Source organism: Cottoperca gobio, chromosome 6 (genome assembly GCF_900634415.1).
Source record: "Cottoperca gobio chromosome 6, fCotGob3.1, whole genome shotgun sequence".
Classification (NCBI taxonomy): Eukaryota; Metazoa; Chordata; class Actinopteri; order Perciformes; family Bovichtidae; genus Cottoperca; species Cottoperca gobio.
Window position 1 is genome coordinate 19,441,801 of NC_041360.1, and position 24,210 is coordinate 19,466,010.

Sequence of the window (24,210 nt, forward strand, 5' to 3'; positions counted from 1 at the left end):
GATCTTTGATTGTTGCCCTGATGGTGTCCTCACGGCTAAGCCGCTGTCATCTCTGAAGCCTTCATATAGTGAGAGTCGAATCTGACCTACTTTCTCTTTGTCGGGTGAAACTAAGTGAGTGCGGGGATCTCTGAGTCAAGCAATGCATACGTCAGAATATCTTTGACAGTGATAAAAGAACAAAGGAGGAATCAGTAAGAACATATTCTGAGACCTTGAGGCAGCGTGTGAGTCTGAGTGCAAGTGTGTGTGCACTTACTTAAGTAGGCATATGTGTGGATTCATGACTTTGCAGACCTGATTGTAAGTGAGAGCACAGTGAGTTTAATTGGACAGGGAGGTGGTGCATACGACCCTTGGGTCAAGCTGATAGGAAATCCTGCAGACTGATCTGCTGGCCCTTCAACACTGCCTTAATTAACCCAACCATACTGTAAGATCAGCATTATCTCTTTTTCTCCTTCACTTCCCTCAAGCAGGAGATCTCTAGTTGGCACTTCTTGTTGTGTCCTGAACGGACTCTGAATTTAGGTCCCAGTAAATCCAGTGCACTAACAAGTGAACACAGCTACTGAAGATCCAAGGAGACACACATCACCTCCACTCATATGAAGCCAGTAATGAGGGACAAAACAGGACGCGAGAGGCAGAGAGAGAAAGAGGGAGGCAGAGAAGAATGAAGGCCCGATCATGAATGAATGATTAAGAAACACAGCTCGCAGTTATCTTGCACTGAGCTATATTAGGACGAGGCAGTTTCCGGTTCCCTTTCCAGACAGATTTAGAAAAGTACTCAGTAGTAAGTCGATGACAGTGGCTCGGGCTCATTGCGAGGCTTTAGGACGATCAGTGTGAAACTGGAGCTCCACGATGGGTGATGTAGCTCCCACCACTTCACACCCACAGGGAAGTGGTTCTCAACTGGTTACTGGCTGGAGCAAGTTAAACAACAAGCATATTCCAGTAGTTTGTTTGTGCTTTGACACCATGGTGTTTACCCAGCACCTCAGAGGCACGGCAGCTTGCTGCGGGCTGTGGCTCGGAGCCATGGTTGTGGACAGGGCACGACTGCTTACTGGCATCCACGCTGCTGCCCTCTTAACACTCTGGGTGAGAGGAAGTCTGGGAGTTTACTTGGCTGGCACTGTTTTGAGTCATGAGAGTGCTCATTTACAGAGGGCAGCGGGCATATTTTGGCTGGCTGCTTTCTTTGTATATCTGACATTTTCATATCATCTACTTAGGAGTATCCTTCCCTTTATTTACCTTTATGCCTATAAATCTAAACAAACTGTCATCAAGTTGGAGACAGGACTCGTGTACCAAGACACGGGTTATAATCTATATGTGTAAACATCTCTCTTCTCCATTTTTAAAGTAACCACACTGAAAGAAATCAGGGAGGAATCAGTCCTTGTTTTGGGAAAAGAAACTTATTAAAGTTCAGCTGAGGCTTATATGAGGTTCATCAGTCTGAGTTAAGTGCAGTCTGTATCTCTCTCTGGGTAGGCATGTGAAGGTTATTTTACAGGTGTTTAGTTTCTGCAACAAACCTTTGTGTAACTAGCAGGAAATATTCTTCTTCTACAGCTTAGCAATGAAACACCTTGCAACACAAAGAGTGAATTTTACACTAAAAACACTGTAATATTTGGAAAACAGTATTTTGAGTAACTTGCTCAGACAAGGGGTCAATTGATCCAAATTACAATATATATATATGTATATATACATATATATATTCTCACTTCTCACTTCTAGTGTTATGTAGCCATGCAGAATATTGTTCAAACTCTGAGACAATCCTTCGCTGATGTTTCTGCCTCCACCACAATACAGAATCGATGAATGGAATTTAGTTTGTTTTCAACAGCAATGTGTCTTTCCAGGAACATAGTCTCGGTGACTCACTGCGTACGAGCTTTATAGGTGGAAAATAGTTTCAAAGAAAACTGTGGACAGTGAGGTCTGTGGGTTCTCCACAGTAACCAGGACATTGTTCCTGGAAAGACGCATTGCTGTTGAAGTTTCTAAATGTTATTCTCTCGTCTTGTGGGCACCATATTGGGGTGTAGGCAGTGATTCCCAACCGGGGGGACTTGAATCCTACGGGGTACCACTGCAGTTGTAATTTACAATAATTAAAGTGCGTAAAAACTAGTTAGCAAGAAAGTAAACTTCCAGTCTCTGCCACTCCAAGTTGTAGTAGTATGAATTCAAACTTTACCAAGCCTACTGAAACACTGTTTCAGTAGTAAACTGTATCTCTCTCAGTGTTATCCAGTTTTAAATCAATTTAAATGGACTCACTTGGGACGTGACGAGTGGTGCAGATGCACATGAGCTCAGTAACATTTTCTCACATCCAATTTGTTTTATTGAAAGTTCCCTTTACTTGGCCGCCGCTTCTATTACTGTAAACTGAAGTACATTTTTTATCCTTTCTTTCTTGTGCTCCCATAAAAAGGCTTCAGACTGTGTTGCGTGTGTCATGTTACTTTGGTAGCTATTGTGCTGTGATTAAAAGACATACTTCCACTTTTAAAGACACAAAGCATTTTCTCTCCTGAAGACAATCTCTAATAAATAACCAGCATTGCTATAAGTGATGGAAAGCCACTTCCAGACCTGACTTATGCCGGGTTATGGGGCGACATAATGAATCTAGCAGAGGGTGAAACAAAGGGCATAACTTCAACAAAGTTGTTATTTTTCCCAGTAGGTTCACTGGAGCTTAAGGACGAAAACAAATCCATTTGGAAATGTTACTGCTTCGGCTGTGTTTTGCTGCCTGGAGGGTGTCCATGAACAACCAGGAGATATCTAAGAAATCATTCATGTGTGGTTTTACCTCTTTAGACATAATATTGGCAGCAAACTGTCATATGTTTTAAGTATAATCTACTCCGTCCTCCTGAAGCAAAACAATGTAATAAAGTTTGAACAAGTTTTGTTTTGTATCATTATTGTTTGTAAAGTATTAACTGGCTTGAACAGAATACTTATAGCCTCGTTGTATTGTCATATTCTTCTTCTTTTTTGCAGTGATGTATACATGTTAGGTTATTGTCTAGTCCTGCTTGGTTTCTTTTGTATCTCGTGACTGATATTGTTGCTTTTTGTCTTTGAAAAATAGATGAAAAAATATCTTGTGTTACAGTAATCTCTTGTTTATTCTAACACCAACATTTAGTTTACTGATTTTCCAGCACTGGTAAACAACATTCAACACAGTGGCACCAGACTGCAGCCGCTGTTTGGTTTAGTAAGCGAGTAGTTCACCATCCACATGTATTTGTTGATCAAATGTTTTTGAGCCAGTCTCAGAGGAAATGAACTCCACTGTGGCCTATAAAGTCACTCTGTGCAAGACGCTATCTGTGCCACTCAAATTTTATGCCCAGCTTTGATTTTTGTGTGGGTCTTTTGTTTTGGCACATCAAAGGGCGCATGTAGACTTCTGTGTAGTCTGGGTCTGTCTCTCAGAGCACGGAGATGAAAGGTTGGGTTATGTAAGACCGAAAAGGCTGTTTATGTGTGTGCGCCTGGAGAGCCTCACTGATACGAGGCCCTTCTAATGGAGCAGGACTCCGCCGTGACCATGGAGGAGCTGCTGCCAGCGCCGATACTGTAAAAGCAAAACCCCGTCGTCAGAGCAGTAAAATAAGACAAACAGCTCACTGGCCGGCTAATACTATCATTCACAGTAATTTACATCTCATACATGAGGCTTTTACACAGCTGATTGCTTGTTGTCTTCCTTTTCCATCTAGTATGGCTATTTTAATGCATGAGAAGGTACGTGCACGCTTGATGGAGCTTTAAAAGTGACTCACTGATATTATCATGCTGACAATCTGAGAATCCAGCCTCTTCATAGCTGCAGTCCTCGTGCTAGAAAATGGAGGATGAGTGAAGGAGATGTTTGTTGAGAAAGGGCAAACCCCTCATGTTGCATTTTCTTTCCTCTTTCTTTTTTTAAACCTCTTAAATGTCAAACTTTGGAAATGAATGTGTGTGCGTCGGGTTGTGTGTGACTGCTATGACGGTGACCTGATTCGCTTACTGTCACAGTCACCACCGTTTTGTGGAGCCGTTACCAAAATACTAAACACAGAATTTAAACCTGCTAGGTCTCACAACATATTTTACAATACAGGTATTTTAAGGCCCTGAAAATACTTTATCATATATATATATGAAAATATAAGACAACAGCGGCTGGTACTTCTCTATTTCTTTTGACCTATAGAAGTGCTGTTGGAAAACACAAAACAAAACAACACTGCTGTCCAGACTGGCCCGTTACACTGGCGACCGAAACCCACTGTTTCCTAATGTTTTCACTCACAGCATGACACAATTCAATGACCTCCTCTGACACAGTAAATTACACCTGAATTATCAATTTGGCTCTTATGCTGAGCCTCTTGCCTCAGTGTGTGCAGCAGCAATTTGTCACAGCGACATGCTGGGTTTCTCAGGGCTCCTCAGTTCTGGGGCAGAAAGCCCGAACAGAGGCAGGGGGGGGGTTTAATGTTGACTTGCCTCTCTTGCAACGCAAGAATCAGTGACAGAGCTGCACTGATGCATTCGGTGACTCCCAAGAAAGTGGAAAACTGGTTTACGAGGCCTGTGGGAGGACACAGTGGCTGGTAATTAGACAACGTAAAAATCCTCAGCCTCCACCAGGCCCTTAGGCAGTGAATAGGAGCTAAAGTAAAGCAAACCTGACTGTGAAATTGCATTAGACGTCTGCGCTTAATGGAAAGTGAAAAAAATAGACAAAACCCATTTTTGCATTTATGAGCGTTTCCATTCCCCCACACTTCCTCAACTCTTTGCATCACCACTCCTGCTCCTCCTCTTTCCCTCTACAGCACAGTATGTCTCCATTATGGTGTTGCCTTTGTGTGGAGGCAAGTTCTGCTGTAGGACGCTAACAGAAACAGGATGTTCTTGACTGTGGTTTGAACATGTCTCTGTTTTCCCACAGATGCTCCCCCGCTCGGACTGGGACCACAAGAGAGGCTCCCGAGGATCACAGGTTAGCACTGTCCACGCAAAGAGAGACACACTAACAATAATAATCATAAACAGCTGACAGGAAAACACACACATAGAAACTAGCTCCCTGATCTCCGTCACTCGCCTACACACACCTTATAAATGACGCAAATGGCTGAAATATTGGCACTAACAGGCCCATTGACCCACTCACTTCAGCCCTGGTTAAACAGCATGAGGTGTCCCTTTGCACCAGAGTCCTTGTTGTACTCTGTTAGTCTAAAGGACACAGGTATGTGATTTGGCTGTAAGGTGCTGCACAAGCCATTAAAGGCCAGGGAATTTAAACTTGAGGGACTCGGACACAGAGGGCACAGCGTGTAGAGGGCAAACACACACAGCCACATCCGTGAGATTACCTGAGTGTGTGTGTGTGTGTGTGTGTGTGTGTGTGTGTGTGTGTGTGTGTGTTTGGGAATTGATGTATTGAGCTGCTACAGAGCCACAGGGCAGGGCTCTGGAGTACATGAAGAACAAACAATTCCCCCAGCGTTGGCATGGCCATATACAGTTTGTGTTCTGTACTACATGTTCTGCTACCCGGAGGATATCCTTTAGAAATGATGAATAGACAACACGTCCGTGCTGACACTGTATGCTTGGGTAGCAATAAATGCTGAAAAGTTGTGGTTGGGGGATTTTTCATGAATAGCAATTACAGTGCAGTGCTGGATTGGGCTTGAAATTAAATTACACACTGTGTCATTTCCTAGAGATGCTAAAACTCATATATCTGTTCCCAAAAGCAGCCTTACAGTATTATCCCCTTTGAGCGGAGACATTTTCAAATAGCATGTTACCCTTTTGAAATATTGTCCAAGGCTCATATCAATTTGTTATGTGTGGTTAGTAGGCAAGCACATATCTTTTGATTGATGCATTCCCTAAGCTGCCATTTAGACTCAGTTCAGTCTTTTTTTCATTTGGATCGGTGCTCTGCGTTCGTCAGTGGAATCCTGTAATAGTCCAGAGACTGACAAGACATGTAAGAAGTGGAGGCTTATGTTGGCATCTCTCTGCAGCTCGTGGCTATTTTCCCTTGGCTCCGCTCTCTTGGACCAGGTTGTTGGGCAGAGAAGCTGGTAGCGCTTCACTATGCCATGGCACCTCGCAGGGTGTGTAAATCAGACCGGTGACCAGAGCGTCTGATTGATCTCCCCTGTGTCGTAGTCGCCAACATGCACACATTAGCAGGCTCATTTTCCAAACCGCGTTTTCTTTCTCTCTCTCTCTCTCTCTCTCTCTTTCCCCCCACCCCCTTCCAAAGCATGTGGTGGATGTTTTAGCTCAGGAATTGACATTGAAGTTATGTATGGAAAAAAACTATTTAAATATTTGTATTCGACTTGAAAACACATTGGTTTTGGAACATTACCCGGCGGAGATTATCGGAGAAAAGAGTGTTTGTAGGCCCGGATCTTGTGACTGTTATTCTAAATTACAGAAAGGCTGCAAGAGTGGTCTGTGAGGCAGACAAGCCATGACATTGCAGTCATGTTGAAGATTTCTCAAAATCACTGTGAGTACTTCCAACACTTGAGATCAGCGTTTCCTAAACAGCAGGTTAGGGAGTTGAAGAAGGTCACTGCCCTTTTTCTGGTTGGTCCCATCATGACAGTCTAGTAGAGTATTTTCTCAATAAATTGGGTCCTGTGGCAAGACTAAAACTACCTGCGCTTTGTCTGTCGTCTGCCTGGGAAATAATTGGATCTGCCACAAATGATACAGAAGCATTAGCAGTTTTCAAGCTCTTACTTTTTATGACGTGCAGCAGTACCTCTGAGCTGGTGCCATTTCTCAGAGAGAAAGTGATGAACAGAATGACATTTTAACTTGGTTTTATTTATAGCATGCCTTTTCAGTTTGCAAGATTTTTAAAAACTTGTGACTGTGCCCGCTGCAGTGCTGATGATGGATAATATGTGTAACCACTTGTATCATGCGGTAAATCCTCGCTCACTCATCGCCCAGCATCAGCCATCTGTTTTACCTCATGCATCTCTTTTGTTTGCCCCGTCCGCTGTGCCAGCATTTCTTTCTTCTGCTTCTACCCGTCTGTCTGTGTGTCTCTCTGTTTTTTCATCTTACTTGGCTCCTTTGTTGGAATCAAACACCCTGAAATATGTAGAAGGAAAAACAAGCCTCTCCTTGGAGATGAGATGGCTGCATGTTAGGGGTCAATTGGCTTGACCTTTCCCAGTAAATCTTTAATGAGGCAGTTATTCTTTTTTGTTTTGTTTTGATCCCCCCCACACCCCCTTTTAATAAAATATGTAATAGCGTGTAATTGTATCCTGGCTGCAGCCGAGGACCTGGCTCAGCACAGCTTCGGTCTGAGCTGACGGAGGGGTTGTGAGGGCAGTTGGATTGCGGTGGGGGTGTGTGTTTGGTTGGGAAGTGGGAAGTGCTGCGCTGCTGGGCGTAGCTTTGGCTGTAGGAGCTGAGGCAGAGAGCGAGGAGTGTCTCAGAGGAGTTTTGTGTTACAGTTGTGCTGTGATTCACACTGTATCACTACTCTGTTATTTCAAGTAGAGAACATCACCATCTCCCAGGCTCCTCTTCAACTAATCCATCTCAACTGATGTAATCAGGGCCATTACACTAACTGCACTGCCACTGAAATAGAAAACTGCACAGTAATGATTTTTCACACATGCAGAGAGTTCTGTGTAAATTAAATCAAGCTAAGAAAAAACTTAAGTTTTTATATATAAATATAAATATTTATATATAAATATATATATACACAGCTTCTTGCTCAGCATATTCCTGAGTGTGAAGATTTGAGCAGGAGGTTAATTGCAAACTAAGCACCACAGTGTGTGTGTGTGTGTGTGTGTGTGTGTGTGTGTGTGTGTGTGTGTGTGTGTGTGTGTGTGTGTCTGTGTGCTTTGGGAAGAGCCAGAGTTGCTTACATTATTGAAATGTGTTTACTAAGAGAATGAAATGCCTTTCATTCTCCAGTAGGCCCCCGAGGCATTTGTCCAGTCTTTAGCTCTCCTGTGGGATACATTATATTCTCACCATTGCACAATTTTAAGAAGCCCACACATCACTTGTGTTTTACTAGAGGCTAAGAGGACTGTATGTTTAGATAAGGGAGCCGACTGGTTAAAAGAGCATAAAATGGACCGACTCAGAAATTTCAAGAATGTGACCTCTGTGTCTGTGTATCATTAATAATCATCTTCAGACAGGAGGATCAGTGTTTTGTTTTTTGCACCAAATGCACTTCATCTGTCTTCTGCAGAGTTATTGGCACAAACATGTGGACACATCGGGAACAACAACAATCATATTTGGATTACTTAGTGTTGTTTCAACAGTCGATGTTGATGGTGTTGTTTGTAATAAAAGTTTTAAATGAATTTACATTTTGTGAATACACATACCAGAAGTTTATGGGTACAAGTTTAGATCTTGTACATGCATGGCCTCTCCAGAATTATTGATGGATTTTTTAATATCATATCATATACAGGTGTGGATTGAGTCAACAAAAACATATCGTAAATACGCTTTTAAATCAAATGTTTCTAGTCAATGACACTCACTCTTTAAATCTACTACACTATCCAGACTAAGTCTTATTTGGAAATATTATTTGGTTAATCTTTGGTGCACATTACTGCAACTAAAGATACACATACAGCAGAGTAGGGCCTTGAGTACAGAGAAGCTGTGTGGACAAACAGCTTTTCATTTTTCAGGAGTGATTGCTGGTTTGTTTTGACTGGCCCTTGGTTTGGTTTACATGAACTGCTGCGCGGGTGTTAATCTATGGCATGTCTATTGACGTACTGTTCCAAACTGTGTTCACACAGGCAATTAAGACCATTGATCATGTACACTGTTGTTATTCATAGTAAAATGTCATAACAGAATGTCCGTGCATGCTTTAATATATGGCTTGGCTTGTTGAGGAGTCATAAAATTGCTTATTAATGCTGGGAGTCAGTTTTGTCAAATGTAGCATGTCAACAAGGGGCTTGGGGCTTGTGACCAAATATTTCACAGATGTGTGGTGAATGTGTGACCAGAGGTGCTGGCAGAAGGGCCGGATTAGGAGGATCAATGGGTGTGTCAAGGGTTGGCATCAGTCGAAACAGGAACTTTGCTTTTAAAATCCACGTGTGCCTGGCCAATTAAATGCAAAAAAATTGGCCAGCCACAAAATTACCAAACGACTGCAAGCAGGAAAGAATCCACATTCAAATTGTACTTCTTGAATAGCACAAGTTGATCCAATGGCACAGAACATGTCTTGAAGTGGAATAAATATTGTGCCCTTGAGCAATGTATTTAACTGCTAGGAAATTGTAATCTTCATTCACAGTTTCCTTCCTTAAGAGCACCGGCCCACAGGCTAAGGTGCAGAGTAAAGTGTTGTACTGTCTGACGGCTTCTTTTATTTAATGCAACAGTTTAACATTTAGTTTAACAAATACCCAAATGTGATTATAGTAGATGTAAGATCAAAATCACTCTCATGTAAAAATGAATCTAGAGCCAGTTAGCCAGTGAGCTTTAAGAGTGCACTTGTCCACAGTGTTGTGTTGCCTTGGACAGAGTCAGGTTGTTGCCCACTGTTTCCAGTCGTTGTGCTAACCTAACTAGCTGCTGATGGTGGCTTCATATGCAGGCTACTATAGAGACATGAGAGTGGTATCAATCCTCTTATATCGCTGCAATAAAGTGAAATGAATGTACTTCCCCAAATGTCAAAGTAACCAGTGACCAGATGAGGGGTTGTCAATGCGTCCCTCTCCCAACGTACAGGCCTGCTGCTTCCGTCTGTCTTCATGGCCGCCGTGTGTGTGTATGTTTCTTTTAAAAAAGAAAGATCCATCTCACTTGGAAACAGAGACATTATGAATCATTTTCAAACCAAGGAAGCTGTTGTTTCAATGATCAAAGAAGCAACCGTTGTCTTTTTTCTCTGTAATTTAAAGTAGTTATCTCCCATATCTCCTCCACACAGCTCTCTGAGATGCGTGATCCCTGACTAACTGCGATGGGAGTATCAGTGTGAGCCAGTGGCAGACAGTTGTTGACAGTTTCCAGATGTGAATGTGTGCCACTATGAAGATGGTACAGTGCAGCAGTAAATAAAAGAGCATGTATGCTTAGGGAACTATTTTGAAAAACAAGTCATTAAACACATACAGCCTCACTGGAACGTCAAAATACATTGATTTTAATGACAGCGTTTAATGGAATTTACAAACACTGCAGATGTGTCCAAGAAAGATCATCGACCGTGGTGCTTTCAGAACGATATTAAACATTTTGAAAAGCTCCATCATAACATCTGTCCAAAAGCTTTTTCAAGGATACTCACTGTGCTTCTTTTCCCAGACGGGGGTCACTGTGTGGGGCTTGTATCTATCCTCTCAGTGGTGGCTGATGAAGGAAAAAGCTCATCTAACCTGACAGGAAATGCTTATATAACCTTAGGATATTATGTAACTTACACACAATTCGATCTGTTACAAGATGTCCATTGATAATTCTTAAGTGTTAAGTTGCAGATTGTTGGAAGATTAAGAACATCTTGACGTATCATCCAGCCAACTTTTAAGGGATACATATAAAAGCTTGCGCCAGGGATGGTCAGGACTTTACATTCTTTATCTTTCCCTGCAGTCAGCTTTGTTTAAAATCTCAAAGCTCTTACTCCTCGTCTCACAAACATCCAGTGGAGAGGTTTCAGAGAGACGATTTTTAATGTTGCTTGTTGTTTTTGTTGTGGAGCAGGTATTGCCATTTTTTCAGGTCAATATAAATGGTACAAATTCAGTGTAAGGAAGATCCCCACAGTGTTCCCAAAATCTCAAATCCCATGCACCTGGAACCTTTCATCAAACTATATTTTTCATGTCAGAGTTGGGGCAATTAGTGGCTTGCTCCCAGTGCAAAATCAAACCCTGCACATTCATCAATCCCTCCCCTTTCATGGCACTCGGGTCCAGGTTTCTAGGAAGTAAAGCTTAGCGACGCAATGTTCATCCTTCTTGCAAAGTGTGTTGAAATGGGTGCACGTGTGTGTCTCTGTGCTGCATGCTCAGGATTATTCCAATGTGACTGTACTGTATATTTGAAAGTCAGTCGTAACACATGTTTTCACTTCTCTGTTGGCTGTGGTGTGAGAACACGGGGGCTAAGTTTGTAGGAGCTGCACATGAGTTGTTTTTGTGTGCATGCATGCGTGTTTGGAGATGCTGAGAACAGACAGCTGTTCTCCAGCAGTTATATGCTTCTTAAACCCCCTCTTTAGAAAACTCCTAGATCAGCCTGTAAATGAGCTGAGAGACAGGTGTTTATATCTTATCCTCACAGCATGCATTAGAGCAGAGTATAGGAAAGAGGAGAGGAAGGAGAAGAAGAAGGTGTAGAGGAGAGGAGGGATAAGGGGAGTACAATAGTCGTCTGTCCAGAAACGTTCCATCAGCACGTCCCATTGTCTTTAAAAGAGATTAGCTTGGTCCCAGTGTTGACCATGTGTCAGGTTTATCAATAAATGTGTGTCATCATCCCATGTAGATCATCACATGTGCAGGAATGTCCTGACGCCCGCTGAACACACAGCTTTTGTCCTCTTGCAATAGGAAAATCGCATAAATACAGGGACTTATCTCATATGACTAGGAAAATAAAATGCGAAACCCACCACTGTTCCCACAAGTGGAGACGAATGAAAGGTGTTCACACGTGTTGTTTAGGTTAACCTCTTTCCACGTAGCCCGTCGAAACAGAATAATTATGGGTGCCTGGCAGCTGGTGTCAAAGTGAACGGGACATTTGGGGAGAAGAATCTGATAACATTCTTTGGGGAAAAAGGGAACTCGTGAACTTATTAGATACATTTGTTGGCAGCCAAGACTGACTTGTATTTAGTTTGTGGTTGTTCAACTGCTCTAGGCACCACAATTAAGAGCGGGTTGTGAACTTTTCACTTTACCCTGCAAAAACAAGGCCGGCTCACACTACGCCAGTGCCTTCACAGCACTGGGGCAGACGGTCAGGAACAGACGATGGCTGTTTGCCGTCTCAGGGGTCAGGAGTGAGGAGGACAGAGGTCAGATTTTAGCTGAGACACTGCTAATGAGGCCATTCATTAAGCATTAAGCATTGCACAGCTGTGCTGAACATGTTTCGACCTCATGTTGTTGTTCAGATATCTAAATGGCTGCAAGTATGCTGCTCCTCCTCACGTTTTTGCTTTCTCTGAACTGAAAGGAGCCATATAAGGTACAGAATAAAGCCTTTGATGTGCGAGTGGATGTAAGTGTGCACATGCGTGTGATACCGCAATTATATTACGGTTTACGAAGCTTTGCAGGATCTCAGTCCGACACTGTGATTGAAGATGTCTCTGTGATAGTGTTCCAAAGTAAATTGTCTCTTGTTTTCCTATTTTCATATTGTTGTGTTTTGGTATTGTTTATAGGTATCATTTGTTTCAATTTGTGCCGTGTTGCTTTTTCCCCTGAGCTAAGTGTACTTTTCAAACATGATTTGGTTATTGCTGTGTGCGCCGTCATTGTCAACATATAATACATTCTCTATAAACACGGGACAAAGCTTCTGACGAAAGTTCATTTCTGAATGTAGAATGTGATCAATCAAGTCTTCTATCAGCCGTAGTTGTTGCTGTGTTACATTTAGTAAAGAAAGCCTAGTGGTGAAAGACGTATTCAGATACAGCGGGGTAATAATACTCCATTATGAGTAAAGTTACTGCATTCAAAACTTTACGTAAAGACAAGAATGCTACAATAATCAGCAAAAAACAAATGTACTAGTACAAGTGGCCTCTACCTGTCTTATATTGTCACGTACCATGATCTTTGATTATTATTACTGATGTATAAATGTGAAATCAGCATTTAAAGAGTAACTTAATACCAGGCTGTGTGCTGTGGCAGTGTGTACACCTCACAGCAGTCAGCAGCAGCATAGGGTGTAGTTGTGTATGGCCCGAAGTGTCCTCCACATCTAACAATGATGTCACGGTGCACTGACACGCCCTGGACTACACCTCTACATCACTACAGCCAGGTGAGAAGTTAAACCACTGGAGGGCAGCAACACAAGATTGTGAGCCGCTGTTAAGTTGCTCTTTAATGCGGAAGGTAGTCGGTAACCTAATGTTAACTACTTTATAAATATTAGTGTAGTTTCATTTAGTATGCATCACATTTCAAAGCCCAGCAGAGAGATAAGATGCAGAAAGAAGCATTCAATTAAAATACACAAATCTGCATTAATCTCTTTTTTTGGCTACTTGGGGGGCACATACACGTTTACATACACTGATATATTATCATCTTATAAAGTTGTTATTGCAAGCATGTAAGCAAAAAGTTGCCTGTTTACACATCAAATAGACGCAGAGCAACATTAGCATTCATTTGAAATGTTTTCCATCAACTTGACAAATGTAAGTCCAACAGTAATACCTAAATCCCTTTGTTTCCGTCTGGTTCTTTAGCTGCTCTACACTGCACTATGTTCACCAACTAATCACTAACTCTGTCCGTCTGTGGTTTGGCGCTGGACAGGTAGCGTTCAGTGGGTTAGTCAAAGCTGTGAGCTTTCTGATGCAGCCGAGAACAATGTGCTAAAGATGCCAAAGTAAAGTTGAGGGAAACATGAGTCAGGTGGCACATCTCTGTGGGCTTGTTTCTATGGGCAACACCTTGACTCATTGTTTGTATCAACATATTTATTCGTGCAAACACCTCCGTTTTTACTAATTATAGTAAAAACTCTTCCACCACAGTTGTCTTAATGCACTACTGTATAACTTCAGCATAGTTTCACTTCCAGTTCTGTAGGATAAGAAACAAGTGATACCAATGTCACGTTAACTATATTATGTTCTCACATGGGAGCTGCTGACGTAGATTACGCACCTGCTCTTCACGCCTGCCACCAAGAAACTGCAGACAGACACTATCAGACCCAGTCATTAATCAGCATCAACTCACATTAGCCACAGCAGCAATGATGTTCATTTCTCCTTTCTCTGTTGTCACCCCATAGTCATCCGGCACTACTGTCATGGTGGACATAGCAGTGATGGGAGAGGCCCACGGACTGATCACAGACCTGCTGGCTGATCCCTCTCTGCCCCCAAACACCTGCACCTCACTGCGGGCCGTCAGCAACTTGCTAACCACCCAGCTCACCTTCCAGCCGCTGCACCGGCTTCGCCCTGTTCCCCTGCTCAACCCCAGTGATGCCTACACCTTCTCCGACTCAGAGGAGGGACCAGATAAAGGAGAGAAGACTTCCATCCATAAGGTAAGAACATAAATGAAGACCAAGTGTCATGATTTAATATTTGCTGGTAAGATATGCAGTGCTAGGAAATCTAGTACCAAATATCAAAAGTCAGAATTCAGTATCAGAAGCGGTCATAAAACTCTTTTTGGGAAACGGCTGAAATCCTTAGAAGGAAATGCAGATCACATTATTAAGGCCAAATGATTTATACACCACACAGCGCTCCACACACATGTTAATCTTTTAGTCCATGTTTCAGCTAATGAGTGCTTCCTGCTCTCAGAGCTTTTAGCATCAAATAAAGGAGTGTGTTTTCATAGAGTTGAGTGAAGAAAAATAGAGCGCGTCTACTGCTCCGAGCACTGTTCTCCCTTTCATAGCCACAGCTGTGTCAACATGACAGATGTGCGGAGCCAGAAAGTGTGTGTGTGTGTGTGTGTGTGTGTGTGTGTGTGTGTGTGTGTGTGTGTGTGTGTGGAGTAGAAGAGGAGAGGCAACTTGAAGGTGAACGCATCTCTCAAAAGATTACAAAGAGGGACGAGTATGTGTCAACAGAACCGGACCCCCTCCACAGTTATGGATCCTGTAAGTAATCTGAGGAAGATACCTATCTTGGCTGTCTTGGAAGCTGGCGTGTGGTCGATGGCTGCCATGCCATCAAGCCAATCGCTTGGCTGACAGGTGTTTTTTTTACATCGTCTGAACTTTGTAAAAGTAGCTAAGACAAACTGCGCCTGTGGAGTGGAGTGACGCTGCACTCATTAGGACTCTGCTCCCCAGAGATGACGTGCCCAGGAGGAGTGAAGGTGGTTAGTGCGGGAGTGGAAAGCCCTGCGCTTGCTTTTCTGCCTCCTGGCTCAGAGTTTGATGTCCATCGTGGTGCATACTGATTCAAGCTCTTTTTCAAACCCCATTTTCTGTCCAACACAGGGCATGTTCTCTGTGCTCCAAAAAAGGCCACTGCATTCACAGCACACACCGTACAAAAATCAAAATATATGAATGACAAAACACACATCTAATTATAAAATGTTTGAAGTCAATCTTTTTTCACTTAAACAGTGAGCAGGGATCAGCTCTTTTCTTTTCTTTTTAAGTGAGAATGGTGTGTTTTTTGCCATGCTGTTGAGTGTGTGTGTGTGTGTGTGTGTGTGTGTGTGTGTGTGTGTGTGTGTGTGTGTGTGTGTTTTGGCTTTTGGTGTGTGTCTGCAGGGCTTTTATTAAAGAATAGAAATATGCTGCTGTAAAACCATAACACAGCACCATTATTCCGCTTTCGAAATCGAGAGTTGAAGGCATATTTTCATACAGTTTTAGTGTAGAATACAAAACATGTTTGTTATACATTCTTCTAATCATAACTCCGGTATACACAGGATGTTTTGGGGAGAACACTGGTCTGTGGGTCTGCTTCTATGCAATTGTGTGTGTGCACAAAGTGTGTCAGTGCTTGTCTACAGTATGTGTGTACATTTAGTATGTGGCTCTTGTGTGTGTGTGTGTGTGTGTGTGCATCCGTGTGTTTTGTTTGCATTTACTTACTACAAATTGGTTAATCTGCAACTGAATTCAGCACATACTAAAATCAGGCATGCAACATGTCTGAATCAAGGTTATGGCCGAGCCTCCAGAGTAAATGGAAATCGGTGAAATGTCCACTAAAGTGACCTAAACCAGCGGCGTGTATGACTGTGTGCTTGCACTCAGTACATGACGCTTTGCTGTGAATAGGTTCATTCTGTGACGATCTTTACTAGGTCACCCTGCAGAAGACTGAGAGGGAGAGAGCCTGCCATGTTTAGCGCTGCTGTGCCAAGCTGCTGCATGGCACTGAACAGATGGAGGCAGCACAAGGGCACAGACCACTGGGAATCACAGAGAAGGAGCAAAGACAAGACAGATAAAGAAAGAGACTGAGAGAACGACACAAAAGAAACTTACAGAGAGAATGAGAAGCAGAGAGGCAAAATCCCTTTGATGAAGTGTATCTGTGCAATGCAATACTGACATTGTATCTAATAATGTGCCATGAGGGGCATCATTGGCACAGCTGCCTGCCAGTATCCTCCAGTCAGGGACGACTGGGTTGAATCTCTTTGGATCCAATGAAGGAAAGAATTAAGTGCCTCAAATCGTGAAACGTTTTCCAGATTATATATTCTGCATCACTTGTTTCATCTTGCGCAGATTCATGAAAGACAACTGTTTTATTTAGATTATCAACTTGACTGTAGACAATGCAGAGAAGCATTAACCTTATCTCACAGGGGTTAGAGCCAGCACAATTACAGCCATGCTTTTAGGTATTGGTAAGGATTTCAATCATAAAAGTGTTTTCGAGTTGAGTTACCTGTGTGTGTGTGTGTGTGTGTGTGTGTGTGTGTGTGTGTGTGTGCGTGTGTGTGTGTGTGTATTTTCTTCTGTGTATGCAGCGTATTAGGCGGAGTCTCCACCCTGGTCTTCTGAGGAGGATCTCTTCCACGTGGACCACCACCACCTCCGCCACAGGCCTCCCGTCCATCGAGCCTGGACCCGTCCGAAGGGACCGCAGCGGCAGCATAAAACCCTACCATGAAGCACTCACCTGCAGGTACCTGAGCTGTTAGCATACACCTCTCCTATCATCAGACACTTACTTTGCTCCAGTTAGATTTACTTGTATTTTGCTTTAGTTCTTGCTTGCCATATTATGTTTTCCTTCCCTAGGAGTTATACGGATAAAGCTTTGCTATGTTTGAAGCAAAGACCTAACATTTGTATTTCAATATACTAATAAGGTCCTACTGTGCAACATTGTACTATAAGTATACACAACTGTGGTACAAATGCTTTAAGGAGGACTCTTACAACGGCTACCCCAGTATGACACATCCCTCTGAAGGTTTAGAGGTTTCTTCCCAGCAGTCTGGCTGTAGTTATACCAAAGACAGCGTGAGTGAACAGTAATTGCGCAGCAGTTCGGAAGAGGATGTGTGTGCAATGAGAGCCAGAATGGAAATATGCCCCACAGGCGAATGCATTAACCTGAATAACTAAGACACACATCCACCCTCAGCACAGTAGCGCTGATGATAGCACAAGACTCAGGCTACACAGAGGTATTATGGTTCAGAAGTACGCATCTCAGTATGCATGTCATCATTCATGTCATTCATATCGTTTTTTTGTTTAAAAAATGTTTTTGTAGTTTTTTGGGGAAAGCTGTTGTGGGATGAAGAAGGTTGCAGGATATGTGTGAGTGATGCTCAGTGTTTGTGTGCGTTCATGGGTTTGCGTGTGCATGAAAGCATGTCTTTGTGTGGCGGGCTTTATGCTTGGGTGCATTTTGTTTTGCAAAAGCTCTTGCGAAAATCTGGCCTGGTTGTTCCATTGTGTTCAGACAGGACTAATACACAGGCAGTTAATCAGTAGAAATGTCAAGACATGACCGTCCCATATTGTTGAAAAAACAACAGAAAGCTGTGCTTGCTTCTGCTGTTTCTCTTCTAATTTAGAATAAACACAAGATCTTCATTTCTTAGAGTAGTTATGATGATTACTAAGTGAAATATTTCTGCATAATGTACTGTGATCAGTGCAGAGATTGCATTCCTCACAATTACTTTGTGATTTCTGTTGCGATATGTTTGGATTATTTTAGAGAGGCTTGTGTTTTTTTTATGAATTTCAAAGAGGTAGAAAATGGAGATTCAGCCGTGCATGTTCGTGTGCACTTCAATATGAGTTCTCGTGCGTACAATGTTTTTTATGATGTGGATGCACAAGCAGTATTAGACAGTACATGCTCCCTGTCTTTAAAATATTAACTATACGAACAAGAAAGACTCTCTTCGTGTTTCATCTACCTTATTAGTTTCTCCCCTGTCGAGTTTGTGTCACAGGCATGAAAGCCTCAGCGTTTGTCTTCAAAGTCTCTGTGCTGCCATGTAGCATCACAGATGCTTTTCGTGTAGCATCACAGATGCTTTGTGTGTATATATGTGTGCGTGTTCAAAGTTAGTTTAATTTTCAAATGTTGCAATAGAACGTTTGTCAGATCTCTAAACTGAAGCTGCAGCTTAATTATTAATGTGTAGAAGAACTTCTGACTCAAAGACACTCCGGAAACAGCCTGCATGGATTCAAACAATACAGCTGATGATAACCTTTGTGTTGTTCAGTTGCATTTGTTTGGAAGTGTATGTGCAGACGTAAAGAGCGACAATGGATATATCCTGTTTCTCCCTTTCTGAATTTAAGGATAGTATTAAGACTACTAGATTTATTTCCAGAATATAAAAGTACAACTTGTCAATTTCTTTGAAGCTCATTAAGACCTAATAAATCACATGAGCTTAGTTTTCACTGCAAGCTTTATGTCTGGAACTTGAGATTTAAATATGCTCACTCGAGTGCTTACTGGACCAGTCAGTGAACTATTAGATGAAAACTAACTCACTGCAGTCAAATGAGGCATGACACTGCAACTGCACGGCCTTCCCACCTCAGATTAATTCAGAAGTTAATTTTGGGTGGATAGTTTTGCAGATATTTGATGTTTCCAACAAGAGTTGCCATGTTTTTCTTTAGATAATTAGAAGTAAAGACCAATCACATTGCAGCAGGTGGTGGATTTGTCCAGTCAGATGACAAAGGGTTTAAGTTGTTGACTAAAAAAGGAAGGTATTGGCTTAGTGTTGTGATTATAGTTGATATAGCTTGTATAATCATGTACAGCTTGATATTTGTTTTACGTTAATTCATCCAGGTTGTTGCCAGGGAAATAATCCAGTCTACTTTTAGTTGTGTATTGCAAAGTGTTTTTTTGTTGTGAGGAGATTGGCTTCATTGAGCTATTAACTGATTATGGCTGCTCTGTAAGACTTAACTGTTCCCATAAAAACATGTGGCTCCTGTCTTCCAGGGTAATTGTTTAAGCCAAGCTGTCTGGAGAAACATGCTACTTAGCCAGCCAGACTGTGCCTGTAACTCGTGGCCGATAGACACACCTAAAGTATTTGCTCAGTCTAGGACCCTTATCTGATACCCATGTAGTGTTAGATTCAAATATTAGGTGCAGTGATACTTCCATGACTTTTTAACTTGTTACTTTTGACCTCATCCATCAGGACGGATCAGTAACTGCACAATGTATTCATTTTGAGTGAGTGATTGTCAACATATTGTGTATGAAAGATGAATTGACCCGCTCCAAGAACTACTGCATTGTGTTTTAATATAGAAAATGCTGCCACCCTAAATACACTATATGGCTAAAGTATGTGGACACCTTACTTTCGGGTATGGTCTGGTGGTCTTGAGCTGTTTTTTTTTTAAGGTACCGTCATTCAAACTAATTATACAACATGCAGATATTTTAGACAAAAGTTTCTTTTAACTTTGTGAAAGACCATTTCCTGTTTCAGTATGGCAGTGCCCTGTGACAAACAAGGTCTGCAAAGAAAGGGTTTCCCTGCACAGAGCCGTGACCTTAAACCCATCAAACACTGTTTGGATTAATTAAACTGGCGTGACCTTTTATGCTGATTTATCTCCGAGGACAGTGCCCAGCAAGAAGTCAGGTTTCAGAATTGTGTGCAACGATTTCCCAGAAACGTGGTGACCAATAGAGATAAACATTGTTGACACAAGTATGTAATACAATCTGTAAAGAAATCATCTCAGGGTACAACGTGTACGTAGTTTTGGTAATGTGTTTTCAATACATTATATATCTGTGGACAACATGACTGTCACATTGTATCTGCTAGTGCTTTGGTTTGGTTTGGTTTTGTTCCGTCATAAACAATCACTGCATAGCACACTTGTTAAAATATTTACACAACAAAAAGAACGTAAATACAACAAAACGAGACAAGTATGAAATAAAACAAACTATAAATTGCGTATTACACAAACAAGGTGTCGTGCATAAAATTGCAAATGCAGGGATAGAAACACTAAAGGTAAATATCACTTATCTCTATCTAATCATCATAACTAAACAAAGGCCGCTGCTACATTACAGACTTACAGAGGGAAGGTTGTGACATGTGGATGTAATACTCATTATACAAATAGTACTACTAATTACTACAAAGTACACGCACTCTCTTCTTTTCATTGCTTTTAATAAGACGTTTAGGTTATAGATTTGATATTAAAGTAAAGTAATATTCTTCAACTGATGACCACAGTTCTAAATCATATTATTTACTGCATTGTATTTGTTGTGTACTGAGTGAAATAAAAATCTGCACACTGTTTTGTTTTGCGTCTTAAGCCCTCTAAAGAACCCTGTGGGCTGCGTCTGTCAGTGGCTTGTTTGCACAATGACAGTGTGATACTTGAACAAGTTCTGTAAATGTAAGCACACTGAGCAGCTTCTGTACACAAAGCCCTGTCGCCTGGTCTTAAAGCTCAGCCCGGCCCAGCAGCAGGCCCCTGCTATGGCCACTTATGGTGGTGTGAGTATAAACAAACACCTGGGCCTCTCCCCAGTCACCAGAACATCACACAATTAACACACACACACACACACACACGCGCGCGAAGAAATACTGTCACAGCTGCTTCTTCTGGCAGGGGTTATACAGACACAATTGGAAAGCACAGAGAGTCTCCAGGTTAGTTTACTGCAGCTGAAAGGGCTCTCCTCAGAGTAACACTTCATTTACATTTTGTTTCAGGCATCTGGCTTTTTTCCAGATGTCTAGAATGAAAAAAGAGAGCTGGTAAGGCTTTCGTGTCCAGATAAAACACACTTAAACAGGTCTCATGCCTACTGACAACTACAGTACTTGCTATTGTCTGTGATGGTCTCTTAGCAATCGGGGAGTAAAATGGAGTGTTTTTGTAATTTATGTACTGTGACCTGTATTTTTTATCCCTTTTGAGAGCTGGCCAAGACACAGGAACGTGATTTTATTTCACAGATCAAACAACAGCAATAATTATTCCTGATACGTAATGAGTCCCATCAGAAAAGTGAGAGGTTTGGGACGGAGAGAGAGAACACATGGAGGGGAGAAAATGAACACATGGCTTCAATTGCCTTCTCTCTGCTCCATCATCAAATCTGTACAATCTTAATTAGGACATTAGGCTTCTTTTTTTTTCTACCTCCTTTTTCCATCATGTCAGCTCTCAGTGACGTACATTGTTAAGAAGGAATAACATCGACTTCAAAGCTAAAATATCGGCTTTTTTATCACACAGACCCGCTAAAAGGGGGGGGGGGGATTGAATACCTTCCATTTCCCTCGGCCCCGGCCACTGTGCTGTTATCTTCTTCACGTCATCTGGCTCGAGAGTAGGTAGATTACTGGAAGCAGAAATAATGGCTGCTGTGTTTATCGTGGCTTGGACACTGTCCGTTTGGGCTCTAAACCAAAGGTAATCTGTCAACCTGCTGTGAGTGGCTGGGTATAAAATCTGGAAGTTAACTGCTGCAGAGAAGGGGAGCGGATAGAGGCCAGTCAGAGCTTATTGCATGGCTCAAAACTATTAAGATAAGCAACATGGAAGGAGGAGGCTATTCTCAGAAAAAGCAGACAATGTTGCAATTTATACAGTATTTCCTTTTGCAGGATAATTAACTTGATGAAGGTTTATTCTGGAGAATGCCACGGTGCTTTTCTGTGAGCACAGGAGTCATTTTCTAGAAGAAAAACTCCAAATTGACTGTTACAATACAATTGTGTCTGTATTTAAATTTGTTAAAACTATGTGTAAAGCCAATTTTGACTGTTGACCTTGATTATTCTTGAACAAAACGGCCCTGTCTCCTACTAATTATGTTTACATAATATTCATTTACAACTACATTTACAACGGCAAAAGCATGTTTTGAAAAATAATTATTAAAATGTTATATCATCTGATTGAGGACATGTTTATTTTACTTATTAAAAGTATCTGCAAAGCTTCATTTTTGGTGTGTTGGACGCATAAAGAAGCAATTTGAAAAAGTTGTTTTTGACTTTTGGAAATTGTATTTTTTCACTATTTTCAATTAATTGAGGAAATAATTAGCAGATTATTTGAATATGATATATTATAATAATTAGTGGCGGTCATTAACATATCTGCAAAATGTTAATTGACAACATATGTAATGTATTTAATGTGGTAACCACCTGTAGCAACTACAGCATAATTAATGTTTTGATGTTTGTGTTGAGGCACTTACAGCGCTTGGTTGTAGTTCGAGAATCTTTTTTGTTTTTGGTTAAAGAATAACTCCACACTGACTTAAAGCATGTGACAGGACAGGTTTATTTATTCAATATCTAACCATAACTACAGTATGCTCCTCTCCTAACTTTAAATCTAACCATAGTACAGAGATGCAGGTTTCCTTGACTGAACAAACATATTTGCATGCAGCAGTTACATTCTTCTCAATGGTATCAGGCGAAACAAACTACAAGTATATAAACGTCATTTCTTTGAGACACGGTTAAATCCAAAACATGCAGGAAAGTGTATTTTGTCTTCGTACTGTAGGTGTATCTCACTGGAACAGTTACATTACTGTAGCCACAGTGCTAACTACTGTAACTACACTTAAGAAGCTTTTTGTGATAAAAGCAGAGTCACTCGATACATGACGGACAGCTTCCCCGAGTGAAAATGGTCGGCCTTCTTATTTACATTCAGAGCTGAAGGCTCAATGTCAGTAGCTGAGGTTATTCTGCTGCATTAGCAGAATAGGAAGAGTGTCTGCCAGTTCTTCAACTTTCATTAAAAGTAAACCTTTTAAGCCAAGCGCTGCTGCCTGCCCAGACCCCCCTGACAATAATGTACTAACTGTTCGCCCGCCAAACTATCAAACTATTTTATATTCCACACCTGCTAGGCATTACACACAGTGGTCCAACCTGGCCATGCAAACACAACAGAACTCCCTTTGTTGGGGCCTCAGGACCATTAGAGGGTGGGTACAGCTCAAAAGTGTTCAAGAAACAATTTATCAGAAGGAGATAGACACACTACAGGTCTTTGTGCTCCCTGTGACACTATGCTCTAACGGCAGGCATTTCCTGCCCTGAGAAGGCAGGTTTTACAACATTTAGGGAGAGGTATTTTAATTGGAACCACCTACAGCCTGACAGTGGCCTCAGTGGAGAAACATGGAAAAGCTGTTGAGAGCAGCTCGGGAGGCTGACACTGATTTGTCATAAAGAGGGCGGGCTCAATTTCTAACGAGTCATTTAGAACAGCGACTGTTTTGAATTTGTTTTGTTGTTTTTTCTCATTGCATTGTGTTAATGTGTGCATCCATTAAGTTCATTAATGAGTATTTTTCTTGAAGCATCTGTACAACGTCTGTTTCATGTGAGGACAGCACAGTAGGAATCCCATTACGTTTTTCTTCTTGACAATTTCTGCCGACTGGTTAGACATCAAAGACAGATGTAATGGATGGCATTATTCCCAATTATTTGGCGCAGCTACAAACAGGAAAGGCTTGCACATTTTGCTTTCTACAAACAGTTATACATGTACTATTCTTCATTTGTCACCCTGTGTTTTTTATTTCAACACGTTCTGTTGATTTAGTTTTTTTGTTCTGCCAAACAAAACCAATGATGTATAATTCTAATACACACCAATGTTCTCTCAATTTCATTTTATCCTACAAAAGCTACAAAACAGATTCAAGCGTTTGATTAGCAGATGTTTTAAGACACATTTGGATGTAAATGTCTGAGCGGAGGATAAAATGTGTTGTTGTTTGACATTTCAGTGTGTAGTCTGTGTAGTTGAACATGTTCTTCTTGAAGTAATCGATTGATTCTGACATGTATATGCATCAGTCGGAGATGGAGAAGAACACAGCACCATCTGCAAATATTACAGCATTACAAC

At 41.6% G+C, this 24,210-nt stretch overlaps 1 protein-coding gene across 2 annotated transcripts in view; it reads left to right on the forward strand.

Annotated features, from left to right (window-relative positions):
* The window catches only part of LOC115010098 (cGMP-inhibited 3',5'-cyclic phosphodiesterase A-like), a 76,702-nt gene that overhangs the window by 36,743 nt on the left and 15,749 nt on the right, over nucleotides 1-24,210 (forward strand). For both annotated transcript variants that reach the window (XM_029434507.1, XM_029434508.1), the window contains exons 2-4: nucleotides 4,997-5,047; nucleotides 14,116-14,376; nucleotides 16,791-16,948. In XM_029434507.1, coding sequence (XP_029290367.1) covers nucleotides 4,997-5,047; nucleotides 14,116-14,376; nucleotides 16,791-16,948 — 470 coding nt within the window. The remainder of the gene's footprint in view (nucleotides 1-4,996; nucleotides 5,048-14,115; nucleotides 14,377-16,790; nucleotides 16,949-24,210) is intronic.